General features: G+C 45.8%; 1 protein-coding gene across 5 annotated transcripts in view; it reads left to right on the forward strand.

Annotated features, from left to right (window-relative positions):
- The window catches only part of LOC105284196 (uncharacterized protein DDB_G0284459), a 60,559-nt gene that overhangs the window by 4,314 nt on the left and 31,986 nt on the right, over positions 1-24,259 (forward strand). The window contains exons 2-3 of one of the 5 annotated variants that reach the window (XM_011347533.3): positions 18,743-18,796; positions 22,414-22,633. In XM_011347533.3, the coding sequence (XP_011345835.1) occupies positions 22,423-22,633 (211 nt within the window). In that variant the 5' untranslated portion in view covers positions 18,743-18,796; positions 22,414-22,422. Of the gene's footprint in view, positions 1-18,742; positions 18,797-21,299; positions 22,634-24,259 lie in introns of those variants that run through there. The other 4 variants (XM_011347532.3, XM_011347534.3, XM_026974127.1 and 1 more) reach the window with 4 other exon arrangements.

Genomic DNA, 24,259 nt, shown 5'->3' on the forward strand with positions numbered 1-24,259 from the left:
TGCAAATTCAAATGACATCGCGTAATCACGTAGGAAAAATGCAGAAAGCGCAAAATACATTCTCTTCTTTATTTAACGATCCGGCATTACGCATTTATTATTATAAAAGAAACGAGATCAAAGCGGGGAACGTGGCGTGTCGATGTTAGCGAGTTGGAGCACGCCGATGCCCCAACGTGCAGCTCCAACGATTCAGCCTACATTTAATAACGCGCGCTGGACCTCAGTTGTTATTAAACGCGGATAAAAGAGCTGAGTGGCGCAGGGAAAATCGGACGCGAGTTTCACGGCGAGTTCGCTGCGAGGGAATGCGCGGCGCGGATTATAATGTAGCTTTTTCTGGTTTCTGTGTGAACATGCGAGGCGGGTAAGGGTCCGCCTCGTGACGATGATGAAACGTGAAAGCGGTAGCAGCCCGAGCCGACTCTGTTAGGGCTTCGGCGGATGGCGCGGGTGTTCGTTGTGCTGCATCCGAACAATGAATTACGCAACGCGCAGCGTGTTGGAATACACGCAGCCGTCTTCCTCTCTCTTTCTCTCTCTCTCTCTTTCTATTGCGTTCTCTTTTTACGGCCAGGTAGGCAGGCAGGCGCGTTCGAACCGATATTACACGGTATTACGCGGTAAGCGCGCTCGTTGCATTAGGCAGGAAACGCGAAGAGGAGTCGTTACGTATCGCGTCGACCCGGTTTAGGCGCGGCTCACCGCAAATGCGGGAACGCCACTGGAAAGCGGGACGCTTCAGGGATATTGTCAGGCATCGACGTCGATGAGGATACCCAGGATACGTACGCGCTTCTCGTCCCATGTTCCGCGCGCTGCCGATATTCGAACACACGCGAGAAAACTTGTGGAGTACATCAGGGTATCGGAGTTTGCATTCGCGTGCGATTCTATCTCCCTGTCTCTCTCTGTCTTCTTGTCTATGAGAGTCTTGGTGCCGTTTGCGCAAATTCCATTGCATCCCGGATCCGCACGACAACGCGAAGCTTTACGCAAACACGCGCGTCGCAGACGTCGCGAGTCCGTTTAAACTTTACTCGACAGTATCGGCACTCGCTCGAATTCCGGAGCAGGCCGGGAGGCGATAAACACCCGGGAATGTCGTTAATGACAGTCGTTAATGATGGTCGCCGTCTTACGCGTCTTTCTTTCGTGCGTGCAAAAAAGAGGGAGAATGCACGTCATCCTTGTGCTGTTCGCTCTATCTGCGGACGTAGGAAACGAGGGGCCGAGATCAAGCTCCTCGCCGATTTTATTGTCCACCGATTATAATTAGCTGCATTTTTGCGCGACGCAAGCCGCTTCTATTCATCCTCGCGGCATTGATCAGGCGACTGCAACACCGCGCAATCGTACGTCGCTCATTTGATAACGATCGCGAAATGCAATTAAGGAGATTTAACAGCTTCATCGCGCAGCTGTCTTTTTTTTACCGCCATTCAATCGCGAGTGCAATCCGTTATGTCGAATTATGATGTACATAACTTGCAACTTCAGAGTTGCTGCATCTGCTCAGAACAACAGATCTCGGTCTTCCGAGAATAAAATTACAACATTCGAAGATCGAATTTACAAAATCTTTATAATTATAATAATTGTCATTGTTAATTGTTCGGTTATTGCTAATCGGGTTCTGCAATTTTCATCATGATCCCATTTTATCGGGCGCAGATCGTCTCCTCTAAACCGCGTTCACTTAACGAGTGTACTCTCTCCGAGTAGGAAGCCCGGCGGAGATGTCCAGGTGTAGATGCGTCGTCTCGCCGTCGGGGCGACGTCGTTAGCACGTATCAAATAGAACGCGCAGCTTAAAGGAGTTATCACGACTCGTGATCGGACCGATTCGAGGATCTATCGCGTGCACGTACAGCGACTCGTGCCCTCCTCTCGGAGTTGCTGGTGTACACGCTTTTCTCCGATCGAAACTGGTTCGCGGATAAGGTCTTTAACCTTACGCGCCGCCGGGCTCGCTTCTAGAGGTGGTTCTAGGAGAGAGGGAGATCAAGCAGAGAGTTGATGCCGATGACGATGTGGTGGTGGTGGTGGCGGCGGCGGCGGTGATGGTAATGATCGTTGCTGTACACGTGCTCTTGCCACGTTCGCCATCGTCGTCGTCGTCGCCGCCTTCGTTCTTGTCGTTGTCGCCGTCGGCGTTGTCATTCGGGTTTACGGTCGGTCGTAAAACAATTTAACCACTCGCCGCACGATCCCGGATAATCCTCGTCCGCGGGAACATGCGGGAATAAGAAACCGCGGAATAAACGGGTCGTAGAAACAGGAGAGATTCTGCGGCGGATCCTGAGGATCCGTGATAGAAAATTACGCCAGAGTGTCAGACATCGTTTCGACGGTATTACGTAATGCTGAAGGATCAGAGATATCGAGGGGAAAATAAGGGTCTGCGTGTGTGATATAAATGGCTCACGAAACGAGAATTTATGCTTGCGATGGTCGAATGGTGCTTGATCCACTTTGAGCTATCGCCAAGGGATATTAATGTTAGGTTTTGGATCCCGTGAATGAGGAATCGTGGAACCAAGGATTGCAGACTGGTACTTCCACTATATCTAGACTCTTGAAGCATGAAATTTGCGATCTCCACAGTATTACGATACCGAAACTCCGTAAAACAATTCGAAATTTAATTGTGGTTTGCTGGGAGGCGATTTATAAGGAATTCATCTAATTCTTCCATGTTCCGTGTTATTCGAGATGAAAGTTATCATCGAGTTATCGTTTCGCGCGAGATTATCGATCTTTGATCTCGAATCTGTGATTTTATAGTCGTTTGTTTTGTATCAATACCAAAATCCTTGAGTTATAGTGTTTCTCTAGTGCAACAGTTAATACGGGTCAAGAAAACTTTCTCGTCGTTGTTCCTCTTGTCGTATGATAATATCAGGGAAACAGTTTTGCGTAAACTACTCGCGTAGCCAGAGGAGCTTTTCCTTCTTATTCATCACGTGAGTTTAATTGTTTTTTTATTCTTAATGTGCACGCCTTACAATTTTTAATTGCACGCACCGCACGCGTTCTCGCGCAATTATTCCCATTACTCCACGTAACAAGGTAATCTTCCCTTGCTTTTATTTAAAAGAACCTCTTCCGCTATACTGATCTATCCATTGTCAATTGTTAACGCCCCGTCACTAATCTGTTACGTAAAGAGGCCACTGTATTAATGAACAAACAACATTTATTAGTGTAATTAAATTTCCAAAGTCCATCGTACTCCTAATAACCAAGTAAAATATTCACGACTCTTTTGCGACCGATCGCAAAACATCAATTTCTACTTCTTCTTGACATAAAATTTTCGCGAACCTTTACCGCAAGATTCTCGAGGGTGCCAAAAATAGGTCAGGCATTTCAGGGCTTAACATTTGCAAGCAGCGTAAATGTACGCCAGAAGTCGGACGTTAAAATAACGCACGCGATCAGCACGATACTCTTCGATCAAAGTTAGCGGCGAGCACACGAGGGCCTTCACGCTATCTACCATGCACGCAAACCCGAGGCGAGTGCGATAGGAGAAAGTTCTCCGGCGATGACAATGACGACGACGATGTTGTCCAAAGACCGGAAATGCCGGTGATTACGGTGCGAGCGGGATTTCGAGAGATCGGCCCTCGGTTTCACTGACGGAAGACCTGGCAAACGCACGATATCCTTCACTCCGATGTCACGCAGATTCGTGCTACGCGAATTACGGTGAAATCGCGCGCGTACTCGCGCGCACTCGCATTGCATTAATCGCGACACGTTTGCATAAACTGCAAGACAGCCCTTCAATCTCGTTGTTATCTCGTTGTCTCGTGTTTCAGCAAAACTAGGAAAGGAGCGAGCGAGAGAGAGAGAGGGAGGACTTGTGAAAATCGACCGTATCTTGCGGGAGTATTTCCCAAGCGATTCGCGGATCTCTATCCGTCTCGTCAGGCGGATTGATCGCGTTTGATTAACGCGTACGGTGTCTATCTTTTCTTCAGCGCTCACAATGAAGCGATTTATCATCGTAGCACGACGGGAAGTAGGCAAACGTGCGCGGATTAAGATCGTTGCTGCGCGCTGAACATGATTTATTCCGTTATACTCGCTCCGATTTATCAGCCCTGACGTTGTAATGGCTTCTAATGGAATTACAGGAAAAATTAGATAACACTTATTTGTTACGATTACGCACCGGCCCCGTGATAGTTGGCATCCGCCCGCACAAAGTCCTCGATGTTGCAAGTGCCTCTTGTGATACCGAGGTTTCATTTTATCTCGCCGGGGAAAGGGCGCACGGCGGACTTCAATTAATAGTTATGATCGCTATCGTTTAATCAACATCCCACGCCCACGTATCGCAGCGAAATAATGAATTAATCTTGGTATTTCGGTCGATCAAGTTGATCTCGTGCGAATATTCCTCCAGAAACTTATTTCTTAATTAAAACCTCCTCGCGGGTTAGTGCGTCGCTTCGGTTTATCTTTTATTCAGGCCCAAAGGGGGGTTTATCACGAGGCAGGTATCGCGTTTAAAGCGCTCGATTGAATATGCATGGCGCAGCTGAACGCCGACACGAATGCGGGGAGTCAAACACGAGCGGCGTTACACGCTACGTGTTTATCGGTCGTGCCTGCATTTTTCGCGTGATTCTGGGCCAACACGGTGGTGATTCGAATCAGTAGAATCGGGCGGATTTCATTAGAGCGGATTTCATGTGGCTAATTACGACCCCCTCGTTACGCGCGTCCGTCCGTAATTACGGGCGCGGAAACGCTCCGCGGAATCCGTGGAAGCTGGAAAGGTTGCGCATTCTGTGGCGTGGGTGTTCCACTTTTCGGGTCCCCGATGTGCTTTGGTGGAGAAAAAAGATGGTCTCGGCGTGAATGCGTTCCTTTCTTCCGACTGTTGGCGCCACGACGAAATCTCGAGGTTTCTCGCTCATCATCATTAATTTAATTATTTTACTCGATTCGCTTGTGATCGATTGATCTTCAGATTTCTTTCAGGATTCTTTGATCCATAGATTCCCGGGATCCGCGGATCGTTGAAATGAATCTTGACAAGCCCAATCGTGACGTGAATTATCGTCGTGCACGACCTGACTACGGCGATGAGATTATCGCCGCTCGTTGTCATTTTGCACGCGCGTCGAAACGTCGGCACGTCGTCATCATCGTCAGTTTATGCCGTCAATTCACGTCGACGTTTACGAAGCATACAGGTGCGGAGGTGCGACACACCATCGGCAGGTGCGAGACGGACAAGTGGTCTAACCCAAATTCCGCGCCGGCAATTACGGCGTTTTCACCGTGACTCGCGATTTCCCTCTCGCGGACAAATGGATCAGCGAGATGACAGATAAAGAGAGATGCGACACCACGGATTCCTCTCGAATGTGTTCGCGCGATTAAACGCGCGACGAACCCCTGTTTCCTCGCGATCCGCGTGCGATTCCCCGGTGGATTTCCGCAGATTTTACTTTTGCACCGGCATCGAGATCGCTTAGCTGTAATCGGGATGATACGGTCGTTTGTCGGTGTTTAGAAAGCGACTCGCCTCCGCCTGCATCCCTGCCCATTTTCACCGTAGCATCGTCTGTGCCTTTCGAGCGGCGCTCTCGATGTCTCCGCGTGGCGGTCCGAGACGCTGCTCAATCGTTGAAATGAATTCTCGCGTTTCGAAAGTTCGGAGAACGCGTAATCATTAAGCACTGTTGTTTTTCATCCAATTTATCGTCCGGTATCTAATTTATTAGACACACAAATCGGATACACAAAAACAGACGTACTGGCGGCGTTGCGCGCCACTTTCCAGTAAAAATGCGCTTATCATCAGCGCCTGGTCGTAGATCCCTCGCGATAACGATACTCAACGGTAACGTTGTAATTTTCGCGATGATGATCGCCTAACCGTCGCGGTAACCGCGCTATAAATAACTCGCGGCCGAACCGGTATTGAGGTCAAGCGGCGATGGCCGGGCCTGCTGTGATCAGCCATCGCGTATCCCGAAAAAGCGGTGATCCCAGTCGGAATTGCAAACTCGTCCGTAGATTTCGCGATGGAGTTCGCTGCGACCGCATTTCGTTCGCTCGCGGTACGCAAAACGCACACAGATACGTCCACGGGAGAGGGATCGCGGCGAGATCGCGGACGCGAAATGCGATGTGCACTGGCCCGCTCCGCCACGCTCTGCTTGCCTCCGCAAACGCGACTCATTATGACGCGGCTCTCCTCTCGCTCGTCTCCTCTTTTTTTCTCTCTTTCTTTCGCTCTTTTTCCCTCCGTCTGATGCGTTTAAACGTTATTTTTGTGTCGGAGTCTCTCGTGACGTCCCATTCGCCGTTAAATCGGGCGTTCCTGGTATTTTCGACGATTTACTCGCGTTCTGTGACAATGTAGGTATTATTGAAAAATACTCTATTATTATATAATATATTATTCTTGCAGTTATTAATAGAATAATCTTGAAATCGCAGATGATTTAACGGTGTTCTTCAAGCTCGGCCGTAAACGTGCTGTGACTCGAATCGATTCGCTCGTAGGATTTGTCGGCGCCTCCACTTCTCGGCGAATTGTGCCGTTCGTGCGACGGGTTTTCTTGCGCCGCTTCTTCTCGCGCTCTCGACTCGTTTTATTATTTACAAAGAGATACTGTCGCCTGCCAATGCGCCCGCTCGCAAGAGTGCACCGACGAGACCGGCTAGCCTTCCTCTCGATCCAACTTTCTCGATATCGTCGGCGGGAATGATCGACATCGATACGGACGGGGCATTCCTCGGATCTGAACCTCAGCGCTTACTTTCCAGCGCAGTTCCAGCAGATGAGAAATTCCCCGAATGCTCTCTATCGGTATCCTTCTCCCGTTCAGCCATTCTCCCATCATGATACTTTTATCCCGATCGCTCGGAAAATTTTCCTTGGCCTGGGAAACTCTGTCTCGTTTTTTCTCATTAGATCTCCCGCGAGACGGATTTCTCGACGGCATGTAAATTTGTCGGCGGATTTCCCACGAGGATCGGTATCCTCGCGATCGGGAGGATTATGAAGGAACGATCCGGTCAGCTCGAAGCAAGCAAGGCTAGCCAGTCTCTTGGCACGATGCACCTCCTTTTTTCCCTTTTCGAGTTTCTCTTTGTTCCTCCGCGATCGCCGCTGTCCTTGCGCCAAGTCGGCAAACTGCATAAATTCTGACACGTCCGTCCACGATCGTTAAACTGTACGGAGGAACGGGTTCGGTCGGGTCGTAGGAGGAAGCCCGAGAGACCGGGCTTCTCCATTACCGTTGTAAGACTATGGCTCAGGGCCGTATTACGCAAGAGAGACAGTCCGACGAACCTGATCGTCACGATCCCTCCGTGGATCTCACAATCGTGGCCGCTCCCTATCGAGCGTTGCCCGGCCGGATCTTTCTCCTTCGATCGCGAGGTCGAGGCTCGAGGGCTTGCCTGGATCCGGCCCAGAAAAATACCTGTATGTACGTGCAACAGAGCTTCGATGAAGCTCAGCTTCCAACAAATTTTAATAGAGTAATACCTTGTATGTTCTCTGATAGTTTTTAGATGAAGAAGATGTCAATTGACAAGTAAATTATTTTATTCAAGATATATAAAACATATCTCTATGTATTTTTCTCTAAACAAAATATTTAACTCGCGTGCAACAGTTTCCAATATTTCGATATAAACGATAATCCGATGAAATAACATTTGCGAGTGTAGCCAAATTGAAGCGCTCGATCGTTATCCGAAAAGTTGTCCATCTCCTCGCCATTTCGGAATTTTGTTCCAATGAAATAATCTTCTGACGTAAATCGACGTCCATAGCGTGCACACAAGGCTCGAAACTGTAATCGGCACGGAGTGGATGCGCTCGCGTGCGAAAGCGGGGCGAGTTATCGGAGTTATCGTTGGAGGGAAACGAGATAGCCAGGAAAAAGAAGCGCGGGTGGAAAAGTTTGCGGGAGCATGTGCGTGTATCAGCCGGCTGGTTCGCTTCCCGGACATCGGCGGTGCATACAAGCGCATACAAGCGCAGCACGCCCACATTCCGACGAGTCCGCGAATCTTTTTCGTCTTCCTTTCTCGTCCCATGCGGCTTGTAGCGCGATGTTTAGCGCGCGTGGTTCACGTGTTCTTCTCTACGCCGGAGATCCCTTTCGCGGGTATTCGAACTGAGCAAAGATTGAATGAAAAATGCACAAGGGACTGAAAAAACGCGGATTATTAATCCGCGGGTGTGTCCCGACATGCACAAAGACCTGTCGAGCGTGGCACTTCATAACTCCGAGTTGACATCTTGACTGACAGTTAATTTGGTAGATCGCTACAGAGTTTCGCGAAGCGATCTGCGGAAATATGTACGTGCAATTTATCCTTTCCTCGTCGTACCTTCATTTAGTCTGGACTTTTCTTTTTCACTCGATTTAAATTTACATTCTCTTATTTCAGCTTATCGAGTCCGCTTTCGTGTCTCACGTTAACGATGTCTCTTTTACTAATTCACATCCGTGTGGCCTTTACGTCAACTTCGGTATTGAACCGGTGAACGAAACTTGACGATAAGCACAGGGAGGTGGATCATTTTGAACGTAAAAATAAAAAGAATAAAAAAAGAAGAATGGAATATTAACTGGTTAATAATCATTCGACTCGACATCGCGCGGGACCGCGATTTTGATCACGGTTCATTAATCTCAAAGTAATCTCACAGGTTGCTCTACCGCGGCAAAAAATCAGAATGACGTGAGTTGGAAAAGACGTGTTGCTCGGGAAGGAGGTCGACGTGCTATCGAGTGACGATCAAACTTGAAACATTATCAAGCACCCTGACCCGGCACGCCGGTAAATATATCCCTCGGATATACTCGCGATCAAGGGGCAATGCCGGTGCTAGCACCGGCAGTTTATGGCACTTGACACTGGTCGAACGTGCTGGATTAATTGGCGGAGGCGGTTTTACCATCGCCACGTGAAGAGCCGTTCGCGCGCGATCGATTGCAACGTGCAACTGCAAAGGACGTCGACCTCAAAACTCTACCGACGCCGGCTAGAATCCGGAAAACGATCGATACCCGTTCCGAACGTCCGCCTTCCGAGCATGGCGTGCGTTTCTACTTCCGTCGCGGTATAATCGTCTCGTCTATATAGCTCGCGGATGTGTGATATTCCAGCCTGGGGACCGTCCGTTCCGTATGAGAGAACGTTGACACTAAATCTACGTTGTCTGCACGTCCAGGAACATGTCGCAGGCGGACTATAATTAAACTCGTGTTTCGAATCACTAGCCAGAGTCCGCCAGAGAAATCTGCCCGGAAAATACTCAATAAATCCGTTAATGATGGACTATATGATTGAGCGACTAACAAAAAAGGCGACGATGTAATATCTAATGGTATTACTGCCGTTATTAATAAATAAATTGCAATCATTACTAAATCGATACCTACTCTATTACCATCGTTATTTAATTAACAGGTTAATCAGTAATGAAGCGTCAAATTAATGATAAATTTGATGAGATAAGTTGAATAATAGGTTCGACGTAGGCGTGGTCGCGGCTCTCTTCGCATTTTGCAAGACGCGGCGTTATTAATAACCCATACGTCGGTGCGATGCATCGCGGTCGTTACGGATTAATGCGATCTTATCGCGCACCGCTACTCCGTTCCGAAACGAGACGTGCGGAATGTCGCCCTTCGGGATGCGCGTCTTGGAGCGGTTACGGACGGATTGTGCGGAAGCAACCCGCGGTGAATGCAGTTGTACGCGGCCGCGAATGCAGCGTAGCTTGATGGCGTCCTTTTGCGCGGGCCGAAGATAGCCTCTGCAGGCTCCGGCAGATTAATGATTTCCTTATGGCGTTTATGTTCATGGGGTACTCGCGCACGCACCCCGCCGACGATGACACAAACGAGGATTGTCGATACCCGATGCGTCCGCCGGTGTTGAAACGGTCGAGGTGCTCGTGAATCCATTCAGGATTCATCCTAACGGTAATAGCATAGAATCTTGATAGATAACAGAGTCCATGTGTAAGACACATTTTAATAATTCGGTTTCAATCATCTCGATGATGGTTATTATCGAATCTTCCCAACAGCGACTCGCGCGTCATTCTTACGACAATTTTTGCTCATCCTTCAGTGATAGCGGGCCTAAGTGATAAATCGCCAGCGTGCGATCATGCAGATGCGATTTGCCGTATCGCGCATGATGATATTATTCAATAACCACCGCCCTGCCCGCCCTCCGACCTCTCTACAGCCAGGATACCGATCCTGGTGTACCAATTACTCCCTATTTGGAGTAACAAGTGGAAAGGCGTTTTTCGCTGGAGCGCAGGTTACCGTTTTACACGGCGATCCGTAATGATCGCGCGGGCTCTCTCGTGCTTACAAACGTGTCGGGAGAAGGTCGTGGAGGAGATGGAGGTGGAGGACGATAGCGAAACTCGCGCGCATTATCCAATCGTCGGGAGTGCTCTCGCGGACGGCGTTTACGGCGGCGGCACCAAGTCGTGACCGATCCTCCGGTGGGAATCCACCCCGAGATCAACTCTCATACGCCTCGAGAGAAGCTGTTTCCGCGTCTCCCTCTCTCTCTTTTTCTCCCTTTACCTCTCTCCTCCCGCATCGGTCTTTGTTGTCCGCGTAGGCTCTTTCCTATTCCTCCCAGCTTCTCTCCTCGCCGCTCCTTCCCTCTTTCTTCTTCTTCTGCCCGATAGTGTACGCCCATCTCTCTCGCAATCTCAACCTACTAATGGCCACGTATAGGCTCGGTGCGCATCGAGCGCGAAAGGGACGATCCCTCGCGATCGCATCGCTGAGTGCAACGCTGCTCTCGCGCACACGCGCGTCCGGATGCGGTGCCAAGCATTCGGTCTCCGATTTGCCTGGATTTTGGTGCATTGGAGTACGAAAAGGGACGAGAAGACAGAAAGAAAGGGGGAGAGATTTAAAGATTTTTATAAATGGGTTAATTTGATGATTGATATTTCTCAAAATATCGTTTCTCTTTCACGTGATATTATTTTGACTGAAAATAATTTCTAAAACAACGTGTATTCTTCTTGGAAGGCTTGCGAATGTTGCTTACGCAACTGCGATCACCTGGCTTTTACGTAATCGAGAAACGATCGCGTAAGCTAAATGAATAAGGCTTATTTTTCGGTTAGCACTCTTCTCGATACGAAACTTCAAGGAATTCTCCAAAGAATTTCGAAATGGAGAGTAACAAATTCCTTTCTCCCGCTTCGATCTCCCGTTGTGCTATCCCCTGAGTGTTCCGATGGCGTTCGGAACGTGTCCTTTCAACGCTCGAGACGTCTTAAAAATAACCTGAGATCGCACGAGTGAAAGGAGACAATAGCGAATTATCAGCGCGTTTTAGATTGTCGGTGAATCGAATCTCTTGGTCGCAAAAATTCGTGTCAATAAAAGTGAAAATAAGGAATATAATTTTGTGTTGGTATGAATATTTTAATAATACCTGCACGATATACCTTTTAATTATATCTGCGCGATATATTTTTAGAGAACATAAAATAAAGTCGCTTTACTTGTGAGCTTATATTATAATTTAATCTGTTTAATTTTAGTTTTGTGATACGGATGGCGCCGTTCAATTTTGTGCTCGTATCTTATCATGATTAAACGTGAACGTAAATATGAGAGTAATCTCTGGGGACATTTTTCTGTGTACTCAGAGTTACCTACGAAATACAAAGAGGAATACTAATTACTAAATACTAGCGGGACTCATCGCATGCGACAAAACTTCGTGTTTGACATGCGATCTTTCGTGCTGCCGGGACGTTTCCAGGAGCAATCGCATCGAACGGCAATTATACGACGCTTGGACATGTGCCAAATGATTCCGTAATGTACATGTTGCAATAGCATCATTCACTTGTATGGTGTGTCAATTAACGAGCTTCTTGATGTGAAGCGACCGTGCAAAGCATTTCCTTGGCTTTATAATATTTATAAAAATCGTAAAAGTATACGATTAAATATTATCATGCAAATTTTATTTAAGTTTGTCTACATTTACATATTTGTTACATGTATATTTTTGAATTTCATTTTTAGGATAGAACGAATGAAATAGATAAAGGAATATCGTACAGGAATAATTTGAACGCACGTTTTCGCACGTAATTTTTTACGTTCAATACAAGAAATCTTAATAACCGAAAACAAACTTCGTAACTCAATCGCGCGCTTGAATTTTCTCGCTTCAGCTTAAAGTTTTAAGTAAACAAGTCTGAAAGCCTCATTAATTGCCAGTCTGTATTAGAGGGGGCTTCTCGACGCCACCAGGCAATCCCGGGCGTTCCCCTGTGCGGAATTGGCGACTCGTCGAAAGCAATTAACGTGCCAATTAGTCGAGCAGTAGGTGGCCGTTTGTGATTAATCCGAATTCGAGCGTTCCATCGTCGTCGACGGAAGTTAGGTCGATCTCGTCGCATTTCGCCATTCCTCTTGCACTTCCTCTTCGATGAATTTCAAAGATGCACTTTTACACAACGATGGAAATGCAATGGCTCTGAAATAAACGCGCGTGACCGCATTTTTTCTTACAAATGTGGCAACAATTATTTCATGTTACATGCATCGTGTAAAATATACAGCGTTACACATTTTTTCCGACGTCCCATTTGCGTCGCCTTTAAAAAATTCACACACACACCCTCGACGATTATCCGAAAACATTCTCGATAAATTAAAGCACACGTCCGCTCTCGTGCTATCCCCACGATTGCATTCTTGCGTAGCATCGGGAACATAATAAGCGCGGGCGGGTAGATCGATTCAATTCTGCATCCATCGTCGTGCTATCCACCTTCGTGATAATGAAAGAGGAAGCGCGGCTGATGAGGAAGCCACGATATTAATCTCCACATTACTTGGGCGGCACGAGGGGAGACAGACAGAGAGAGACAGAGAGAGAGAGAGAGAGATGCGCAAGCGAAAGGAGCAAAATGAATTTTCCTACGTGCATAACTCCACATTCTCGTGGCTTATGAATACGCGTATTTTTATTTCGGGAGAGAAAGAGTAGAATAAGACTCGTCGCGAGCGGCCGGCTTCACCGGCTCATCGATTAATCGTCCTACCGGTTTTCCGGATGGTCATACCCACGTAACGTAACGGTCCAACAACGAGTTCGGTCGCGGAGGGACCGGTTACTCAATCCTCGGCGATTCGCCGCAGACTTGTAGATCGTGGCATCAATTCTATTTTCGGTTCTTTCACTCTTTATCTTTGTCACTTCGTCAGATTATCTACTGTTAATTACAAATTTATTGTAGTTAATGATAAACTTTTTCGCTCAACATTTTTCTTATCTCGAATCCTCGACTTGTCAGTAATGTTAAACGAGATTATTTTACAAAATTCTTCTTCCTCCGTAGGAGAGGAGTTATTCTTATTTTCGGGATAACTTTCGTTGTACGCCGTTGAATCACGTTCTTACCGACGTTCGCGTACTTGGTTGTCTAGTTTCATTTTTTTTCCATCAACCACCATCGCGTCGAGCGATGGCCCTGAAATGAGCGAGCGAGCAAGCCCGCCCGGCCGTGACGCAAATCTAATTTTCGCTGATTGACGCAAAGCGAGTGCGGTCGACCGTGATGAATCCGCCCGCGATGGGCCCGTCTGATTGAACGATGGCGGCCCCATGTATCCTGGGGCGCGTAGCCCCAGCCGCGGAACCCCGACAAATCGGTTTCCACCGGACAGGAACGTGTGAAGAACGGCTCGTGTTTTGCGGGAATCACGTCGATATCGACACGACCGATGTCATTTCGCGACATGAAACGCGACCTCTTCCACCTCCGAAGGACGTTGAATAACGAATGATTGTTCCCGTTACGTCGTATCGACGTGAAAGACCGGGTTTGTCTTTGAGGCCTGCACGTAGAGACAGAGAGAGAGACAGGAGGCTTTATGCTTTGCTAGTATGCCAGCTACTAGTACGCGATACGAGACTACCGAATGACTGAGGGACGAACGCCCGACAGGAATCCCACGGATGCGCTTCTGTGTTTCTGGTAGAGCTCCGGCAAAGCGTACTCGCGTTGCTCGTTCTTTGCGTATTGGGTCATTAAGTATGAAACTTTAAAAATAGAACATAAACTTTTGCATTTTTTGGCACATGGACATGATTTATTTTCAATCGAAGTATGCGCCCATGTTATCTACACACTTCTGCCATTTTAGTGGTAGTTGGTCTATGCCTCTACTATAGAAGCCAGGAGTACGGGAATCGATGAAGTCGCGGAAGGCTGTTTCGACTGCCTGTTGAGAATTGAAGAATTTTCCCACCAAGAAGTTGTCCAAATTCCGGAAGAAGTGATAGTCGGTAGGTGATAGATCTGGTGAATATGGTGGATGACGGAGAGTTTCCAATTCCAACTCCCGTAGCTTTGCCACGGTCAGTCGTGCAGTGTGCGGTCGAGCATTATCATGCAACAGGATTGGCATTGACCGATTGACCAATTTCGGTTGTTTAATAGCAAGTTGTTGCATCATTTCGTCCAGTTGCTTGCAATATACTTCAGCCGTTATCGATGTACCAGGTTTCATAAAGTTGTAGTAGATAACACCTGACCTGGACCACCAAACAGTCACCATAAGCTTCTTCTGTGTAATGTTGGGTTTCGCGTGATGTCTCGGTGGTTCATCAGCGTTCAACCACTGATGTGAGCGTTTACGATTGTCGTAGAGTATCCACTTTTCATCGCAGGTCACAATTCGATTAAAAAAAGATTCAGTTTTGTGACGGGAAAGCAAAGAAAGGGAAGTCTCTAGACGTTGCGCCTGCTGCGCATCGGTCAATTCGTGCGGGATCCATTTGTCCAACTTCTTTATCTTACCAATTGCAGCTAAATGAACAATATGGTGGGTATAGAAACATTGAATATCGATGCCAATTCACGTGTACTTTGAGATGGATCGGACTCTACTACGGCTCTCAAGTGATCATTATCCACCTTCGTCTTTGGTCTTCCACGTGGCTCATTAGCGAGGCTGAAATCTCCATCTCTGAAGTTTTTGAACCAATTGCCCACCGTTGCTTTAGTAGTTGAACCTTCACCAAATACAGCGTCGATATTACGAGCTGTCTCCGACACTGTGGTTCCACGGCGGAACTCATATTCATAAATCACACGAATTTTGAACTTTTCCATAGTTCTATAAAAAAGAATCCACCAATAAAACTAATGAAGATATTTGAACAAACAAATATGACATTTGAAGAGCGAACATACATCTATCACACTAACCTAACCTGATACTGACGTCTGGCGCCAAATTTGAGATAACAAATGTTAAAGATGGCGCTTTTACATTTGTAAAGTTTCATACTTAATGACCCAATATATTCCGGCGCGCGCCAATTTCCACTCGATGCGAGCGGGAAACACGCGTCGGAGCAGCGGGAGTCGCTAATTCGTACAGAGAAAGGCACACGAGGCCACGAAGAGCCGACGAGGATGGACACGCAGAGATGCGTGAGTCATGCGGCGTGCACGTTCTCCTCGGCGTGTTCGTGTCGTCATCGGAAACGTAGACCGTTCCTCTTTTTTTGCTCGTAATTCGATATACAGCGTAAATGCGTCCCTCGGGATTAATTTTAGTTTTCCAGATGGGCGATTGATCCAAACGACCCAACTGCGCGGGGAATTGGATGATAAAATTAGGTCGCATTAGGAAAATTAGGAGTCGTTCAATAAAATGCGCCGATTCGCCTCATCTGTTGCCGCTCGGTCTTCGGTCAGTAACACCGCGGCTTATCTCGTCATCCGTGATATCGTTCCAGGAATGTGCAATCACGGCGAGAGAGCGCACGAAAAAAAATCCTGCATTCCCGGGACGTTAGCTAAAATAACAAAAAATACCGAGAACTCGTGACACATTTCGGCACTTCTTCTCTCTGATTGTTTCGGCGTTCATCTTTGTTGAGACGAAATGAGGAAGGCTCGATACGCCACGCCATCCTTTGTGTGTGGCGATTGGAAGGTACGTGCATTCCACTATTTGCGGGAATTACGGTCGTGATTTTCATTATGACGCAAATGGTGAGGGAGGTGAGGACGCAGGAGGGACGACAATGCAAAGAAATCTTGGAAAATCGGCCAGCCGACTTCGCCCTGATCAAAAGGGCCTTTGAGCGCACAGCGGTGGCGGAGAAAGAGAAGTGGCTGGGTTACTATTTCCCGGCACTCTTTCATCCCCTACGGGACGAAAATACTCACGGCGGCGGTACAGTTCCAGAGCAGACGTCGCTGAAATAAGATGCGGGCGGACGCGGAAAAGTTTGAAAAAGAGAAAGAAACGAGAGGACAGACGAGAAGCGCGCGTACTCGCACCCGAAAGAGACACGCTAGTCTCGTGCACTACTTCCGGGCTCCCTCGTGTAACGAACTCTCCTCTGTCGCTCGCTCCATTTCTGAAAGGAAAATTCCACGCGAGACGCTAAGCTACGGCAGAACTAGCTGCTAACAAGGAAACAGCGCGATCGAGAGAGCAACACTGTGTTCCTCAAAGTAATCGGATCGCTTGCACTTTTCTTTTTATCGTCGCGTAATTTTACGGGTTTAGAGAGAGAGGAAGAATCGAGAGCATCGGAAAGATCTGTTCGGAGGAAATCTTTTGACGCGCGGGCTGACGAATTCTGAAAACGCTGTAGCCTAGGACATCTTGAAGTACAAACAATTGATAAGAGAAACGAGATACGAATTGTATACGAGATTTTTATTTTTTTTTTTTTTCAAAATCAGGTGCAGAGTTCGCATCGCTGCTCTGCCGTGTTGCAATCGTGAGTGTATGCGTGCGAGTGCGTGCGTTGCATTCTGGACCCGATGCGTCGTGTCGGAGCTACCATCGCGTTCGTTCACTCTTTATAAATAGAAGCTTTAAATTTCTGTCGCGACTCACACGCGGGCGTGGCAGACTGGGAGGAGAGAAAAAGAGAGAAAGAGAGATCTACGATGATCTTGGTCACGAAATGCACACGTACGTCATTCATCGCGAGCCGCTCATTCCTTCCTCTTGCTACTTGCGCGCGGCGCCGGCAGTTCTCTTTCATCTTGTTATTTTACATAACATTCACCGCTGTTGCCGAAACATCTTGTTAGGCTATAAGTGGCGTAGACGGCGTTTTACGCGATCATCAATCCGCAATTAACCAAAGAAAAATACCCCTCGCGCGTCCCCTTTTCAATTTTCCCTCACGAGAAACCCAGACTTCCAAATTGTTTTCGCTTTCTCGAATGGAAATTGGAATTTTTGAGTTCCTAGTTATACTTTTGTACTAGTTATACTAGTTTGAGCTTGCTTGCTGTCTCATTATACGTCACGCTAATTAAGAAACGAAATCCAACTCGGCAACATTTTTTCCACGATTCTCTGACATTTTCACTCTGATCTGTCTGGCGCTACTTTCATAAATTTTTGTACACTTTTCGGGGCGAGATTCTTAAAACGAGCTTTGCACCCTCAGAAAGGATTTCTGATAACAAGACGAAAAATATTCTTGACTAATTTAATCGTATTACAAGTATAAAAAATATGAAAATAAAACAATTTTTAATTTAAATCAGTAATTTCTATTCTTCTCTCTTGAATTAAATAAGATTGTCTTACTGTCTTGAGACAAGAGTAACATATACAAATTTATGCTTATATATTCTTGTATGTAGAATAATTTTATATTAGCGCCACTTTATAGTAGGCTTTGTCGATGTCGACGCATCATTTTCTCACAGTCGCTCGTCGACTCGGCGCTTCTGCGTCCTTTATTCCGATAAAACGGCCAATATTTATGTGTTGCAATCGAAAATCGAGAAAGTGTTTCTGTTATTTACAATGAATAAGTGCAATACTCTACAAGAAATATTAAAAGATATGAAAATGTAAGTAAGTATATACAATATACTTACTTGAGAAATAAGATTCGAGATAAGACATTTCCATATCTTTTAATATTTCTTGTAGAGTATTGCACTTATTCATTGCAAATAACAGAAACACTTTCCCGATTTTCGATTGCAACACATAAATATTGGCCGTTTTGTGCAGATTCTACAAATTCTCTTACAAGAATAGAATAAGATGTCTTTTAGATCTCACAATATTCTTAAATCAAGAATATTGTGAACTTGCTACAAATTTTTATCTAAATCCTTCTGAGAAAATTAATGAGATAGCACCAAGATAATTTTAATCTAGATTTTAGAATTTTCTATTCAAGATTAAAATATGCTTCTTTTCAATAATAAATATAATTGTCGCTATAGCGATCTTATTTTATGATAGATGAAAGAGTAATAGCATTAAGTTCAGAAATCTTTTCTGTGGGTGTGGCCAATTGCTCTGGCTCCACTCGTTTTACGTGATGGATGAAAGTCGGGACGCTTTCATGGTCGGCTTAGACCGACTCTTGGCGTCGAATCGAGCGGCAGCTATAGTTTGGCACGTTTGAAATTTAAGCTGAGCATAAATTCTGAGGAAAGCTTTCTGTGTCGCGCGTATCGGTGTTGCATAAATCAGAGATTCGTGGAACGGGTAGGTGTAAAGTTCGCACGAAGTACGATCGTCACACAAGTAGGATATTATCCATTGACCTGGCGATGACCCATCAATGATATCCGCACATATCGCGTTTCTGCGTATCCTTCTCTTTGTCATTTCTCGTTTTCTTGCGCAATTCCGATTTTAATGGATATTGGCTTTTTTTGTTGCAGATTTTCGGTGCACGCAAGTACGAACCACGATTGACATGCCGCTTTTTCTATAAGGTAAATATGGATGATTATCATTATTATTGACTGATGTAGCTCTCTTAATCCTAGCAGAATTCAGCGAGAAAAATTTGAAATCGGGAGAATTAGATATTTTCTAATGTCCAATTTTTCCATAAATGTTATATTTCTATTCAGCGATACATTGAAGAAATTGTTTGACAAAGACTGCGTAATCTTCAATTCTCACCTCGGTTTATCAGTTTAGAACTTGGCCCTGCTATGATTAACTCATCGTGATAAATATCTTTATGGAATCATGCGTCAAGTTAGTGCGATGATTACGTCCTCTGATGTAATCATTTGATGGCTTATCGAGTGACCAACGTGATTCGTTGCCGAGCCGGCATTCGCCGAAAGCCTGGCCACGTTCTTCTGGTTACAGGAATAAAGATGAGCGACACGTAACTGTTTACAAAAAAAAGTGCTCGCATTGCTCTCTGGCAAAATGCACCCGACTGCATTATTGATGCATTATTGAGAGCAACGTTATTTTGCATTCTGGCTCTCCTAGATGCCATCGCGATGACGAGCGGAGAAAAAAAGTGGATCGATTGCTCGGCATCGTCGCGGATGGTCGCTCGACTGTAATTGTTACGGGAAACCGGAAACGCGTAATTACGCCACGTATCGTATGGAAAATTGTGTGTCGTCGCTCGACCGGCGGCTTCTGCATGCATTCCGGGATGTGCAATCCCGGATTGCAGTGATTTTTACAGTGATTCCAGCCGTCCCACCAACGAACGAAAACGCGTAAACACTTTTACGTTTACGAGCCGCTAATGGAGAACGTTAACGTTCAAAAGCGATGTCGGCACGATGGTGAATACGGATCTCTTAATGCATAATAAAATGATTGCGGCATGACGTGTATAAAAAGCTGAGAAATTTATGGCAAATAAAAATTTCTACAGTAGGATTTTTATTTTTTGCACGTTGACATCGAAAATGTTACTTGAGATACATTATCACTTTGTTTCTAAGCAGACGGAATATTTAAGTAAAATTTCACGTAAGTTATCGTGTCCATTTATTGATTGAGATGAAATGATGATATTTTTATGAGTTTATAGTATTAATGTATTATATGTAATTATATATAATTACTGAAATACTGAAATTTATCTTATGCTAATCACTTGTCTTTCTCTCTCTTTCTCTCGGTCAATGTAATAAAACCATTAGTAGAAAAGTAGTTTAGCGGGCTGCCGATATCAACGTGAAAGGTGGACGTGATATAATTACATTAATGTGTCAGTGTGTTTGTTTGTCGCGAAGCCGGCTTACAATCTTTGAATGAGGCGCTCAGATATCCACTCCGGCTCGCGTAATATACGAACTTTCCCAGCAAGTCTTCGGTGATTTCTCTTGAAGCCGGCAAAATTACGTCGGCTGCATTCCGCGAGCGTGATCTTTGCGATGCCTTAAACGCGCGAGACTCGGTATTAATTCCGTGATCACGTCATCTTGGCAGAAGCCATGCCAAGGCTGCGGTTCTTCTATTGACAAAACTATTCTACAACGATGCGATCAATTCCTCGTGAGTCTGTCATTCTCATGGAGATTGTATCCAACAGCTTAATAAAGTAAATTTCCATAATTTTTATAACAGATTGTTTTTACGTGATGGTTTAATTTTCACTTTATATAAGAAAAAGATCTCGATATAAGAATAAAACTCGAGATAAGCTGAAAATCTAAGTGGGTCAATGATTACAAAACATTATTAGTATCGAGTAATTAATGATTAATCGATATTGATAACAGAAATGATTAAAGCTAAATTAATTATTTGCCATAATTCGATTAATTTTTTCTATCGTTAAATAAAAAATGAATGTTATCGCGATAATAAACGCAATGAATTAACTAAAAGTTTGAATTCTGAAAATTTTAGAATTAGGAACGTTATTTATATTTGATGATAAAGCTTGGTAACGCGATGTTTGATCAATGATAATCATTTCTACGTTTACTTTCAGTCAATATTTATTTTTTATATTAATATTACTAACAACTTTTTATTTGTAATTAAAAGGAAATATTTTAGTATTTTTTTGCATTTTATCATCATCGCGATCAAATTGATTTCTCGAAGCCCAAAATGACAAACAAAAAGAACCCTTCGTCGTGAAGCGAACCTTCATCGATCTTCTTATTCCTCATCCACGACCGTCCACGCGTCTATCTCTGACGATATCGCACTTTAACGCATCACCGCCGCATAACCGACGACACCTTAATAAGAACCGGCAACGCTAATTCCACTCTCGGGCTTCCCCACGTTGTTCTCCTCTCGGTTGTGCGGAGCGGAGCGGAGCTGAGCCGAGCTGAACGTAGCTCCTCGTCGTCGTCAGCTGTGCGAAGGTCAGGGTCGCGCGCGCGGCCAGCCAGAGAGGGTGCAATCGATGCATCGCCCCCGCACCGCACCGCGCAGCTCCACGTCGGATGCAGTTGCCATGGAGACCATCTCTCCTGACCCCCATTGCCCGGAGAGCGAGCCCGTCGACATACGTGGCGAAACCGGGGATCGAGTATCAATCTCTCTCGGGCTCCAGCGCGCGAGAGAGGCGAAGACGGCGGCGTGTATAGTGCATTCCTTTCGCGTCCTCTTCTAGTCTTCTCCTCTCGTCCTCCGTGATTCATTAAAGGCGACATTCCGTCACGGGGCGCGAAGGATTTCTCCACTTCCGCGCGCGGACGCGATCCTCCTCGGCTAAGAAGGATACTCGCGCGAGCCCGATTTCCGCTCTCTGCGCGATGGATACTTGCGCGTGACGGTGTTCCCCGAGGTGAAATCTCGCGCGAGCTGATCATCTGGTGCTAGAACTTTAGATGATCACAAATATCGCGATAATTAATTTGTGTCTCTCTGACTAAACAGTGGAGGAGATAAAAGTAAACCTAAAGAAGTATTTGTGCAATTAATATCTCTCAAGCTGCCACATTGACGTTGCCAAAGTAATATGATGTTACAATCAAATAAAATATATGGGATTAATAATGTAACATAAGTACTGAAAATTATCTGCATTAATCGCGTGTTATAGTTGCGCAATGTAATTGCATCAATGTAGAATAACAAAGGCATGATGCAAATATAAAATAAAAATGTATAAGCAATTATTCGCAAGCATTTCCTATTCCAGATTCCAATTAAATTACAAAACAAAATCTTTATTATCGGCAATTGCCTCTCTTCTCTACTGACATGTAATTACTTTCGTAGCGTTCGACCATAAATTACGATCCGCTCGCCTCGAAGAGCATCACCCGCATCGAATTAAGTTGCGCAAGGTCGCCCCGAGAGACGAAAGTAAGGTCAGCTGATAGAAATCAATATCCCCCCAGCCGATCTCGTGCCGACATCGCACAGTTCGCATCAAGACCACACCTTCGCTCTCGACTCCATCTGCGTCCGATTTCAAACTACCGACTAGAACGCGAGCGGACGCCCTTTTTTATTCTCGTCGCGTTAAACTCGAACTCGTCGGACGATCCTCGAGATGGATGGCTGGAAGAGCTGGAAGGGAGCGGAGGGCTCGTTCCTCTCGGCGTGGTACCAGCGCGTGAGGGAATCTTACGTTGCAGTCTGGTTCTTCGGGGTGTTTCAGAGCAGGACGATGTCGACGAGCACCGCTCCCGGAGGCGGTGGAGGCGTCGGTGGTGCCCTCAGCCTGATGGGCTGCGTGAGGGAGGCCTCGCCGCCACCCCAGAACCACCATCAGCATCATCATCAACAGCATTATCATCATCAGCAGCAGCAGCAGCATCGCGCCTTCGGCCTCGCCGAATTCCCGGTGGCTCAGCACAGCGTCGATCCTCTGCCCAAAGGTCAGTACTCGAGTATCCCGTCAGCATCTACTGTAGCACCCCGTACCGTACGTAAGATGCATAGAAGATGCATGGAAACTTGTCGAGAAAGTTGTAGTAATTAAGCTGGCTATTGGAGAAATGATGGGATAGTGTAATATTATATTACGACGTTGTGGTTTCTTTTTTTATGTGCTTTCAATAATTTTCACGTTAATATATAATCATCTTTAGTGCCGTCTTTATAATCTTCGCTTACACTCGGATATTTCCACTTTCACGAAAGCACCAGAGCAACGATCGCTTTGATCGTTTGCATGAATAATTTTTGGCAGTTTAATTGGCGCAGAAAGTCGTCTTGAACGTTGAGAGATTAAATTTTATTGAAGAAGTCGGTAGAATTTGAATTTACTTGATGTTACCATCTCTGTGCTCTTAAATTATCAAGAAATTGTAAGTTGCGCTGAAATATTTAGTATCAAAGGAGATATGATTCATATTCAAGTCACTTTACGGTATCGTCTATAAACCGTAACGCTATACGAGCACGAGGACGTTCGTCCTCTGCATCTCGAGCAAGGATGCTAAATCGAGGACGTCGTTAGCGGTAGTGAGAAGCGCGGACGTTTAATTAAGGACGGATGAAGATTAAGACGGCGGCAATTACGATTACGGCACGGACGGCAGGCTGCGTTTTCTTTTCTCTCCCCGCGGCGCGCGGCGACTATTGTTCGCGAGAACGTAACCGCGTTATGTGTCATTACGGCCGAGTTTCCGGGTCGGAATGACAACGAACTCTGTCATTCGATGAGTTCCCGGCAAATTGCGGAGCTCGGCGATCGCCGGAATTAACCCGTGCGCTAATCTCATAATCAAGGATACGATTAGCGGGGAAACTTGCTGAATTCCCGATGCTCGCCCCGGAATCCACGATTGCTCTGTCGTCGTTGGTGCATTAATTCTCGGGAGAATTTAAACAGCAAGTTTTCCAGCTGAAATTTACATCGTTCTCATATTTATTAAACCTTGATTTAAACTTGAGCAAAAATACTGAATATTAATGAGAGATGAAATGTATTTCGATGTCAATTTATTTTACCAAAGTTGCTTTTCGTCACGACTTGAATTTAATTTTAATTGAGTAAATGAAAATCTAGGACAAAGAATAAGTATACGATGTTTTACAACATAATATATAAATTTCTAATATCTAATATTAAAATTTCTCAACGTTCTCGACTACATTTCTGAAAGATCGATTCGCTTTTGCAGCGTGATGTACGCCTCGAGTGACTTCTTTCCGGGAACGTGATACTTTTATGCGTAGAGGCTTCCTGCGGCCAATGACAGGAGAATAATCGAGCGAGCTGCATTATTTCCCGATATCGTGCAAACTGATGTTCTCGTTACGTGCGATGGACAGAGCCGTGAGCGAGCGACTCGGCCGTAGCGTTATTTTTCGCGCTCCACCGGTTTGCGCGCCGCTGAAGCGTGGAAAAGCATGATCGCACCAAGAGCGTCATGCACAGAGCAAAGATCACCGCCGATCAAGCGTTCATTCTTCTCCCCTCGTCTCGTTAAAGCCATGCGGTGCATCACCATCAGTGCGCGACATCACGTTATGGTAGATCGACTTTAAACGTGGCG

The sequence above is a fragment of the Ooceraea biroi genome, chromosome 12 (genome assembly GCF_003672135.1).
Source record: "Ooceraea biroi isolate clonal line C1 chromosome 12, Obir_v5.4, whole genome shotgun sequence".
Lineage (NCBI taxonomy): Eukaryota > Metazoa > Arthropoda > Insecta > Hymenoptera > Formicidae > Ooceraea > Ooceraea biroi.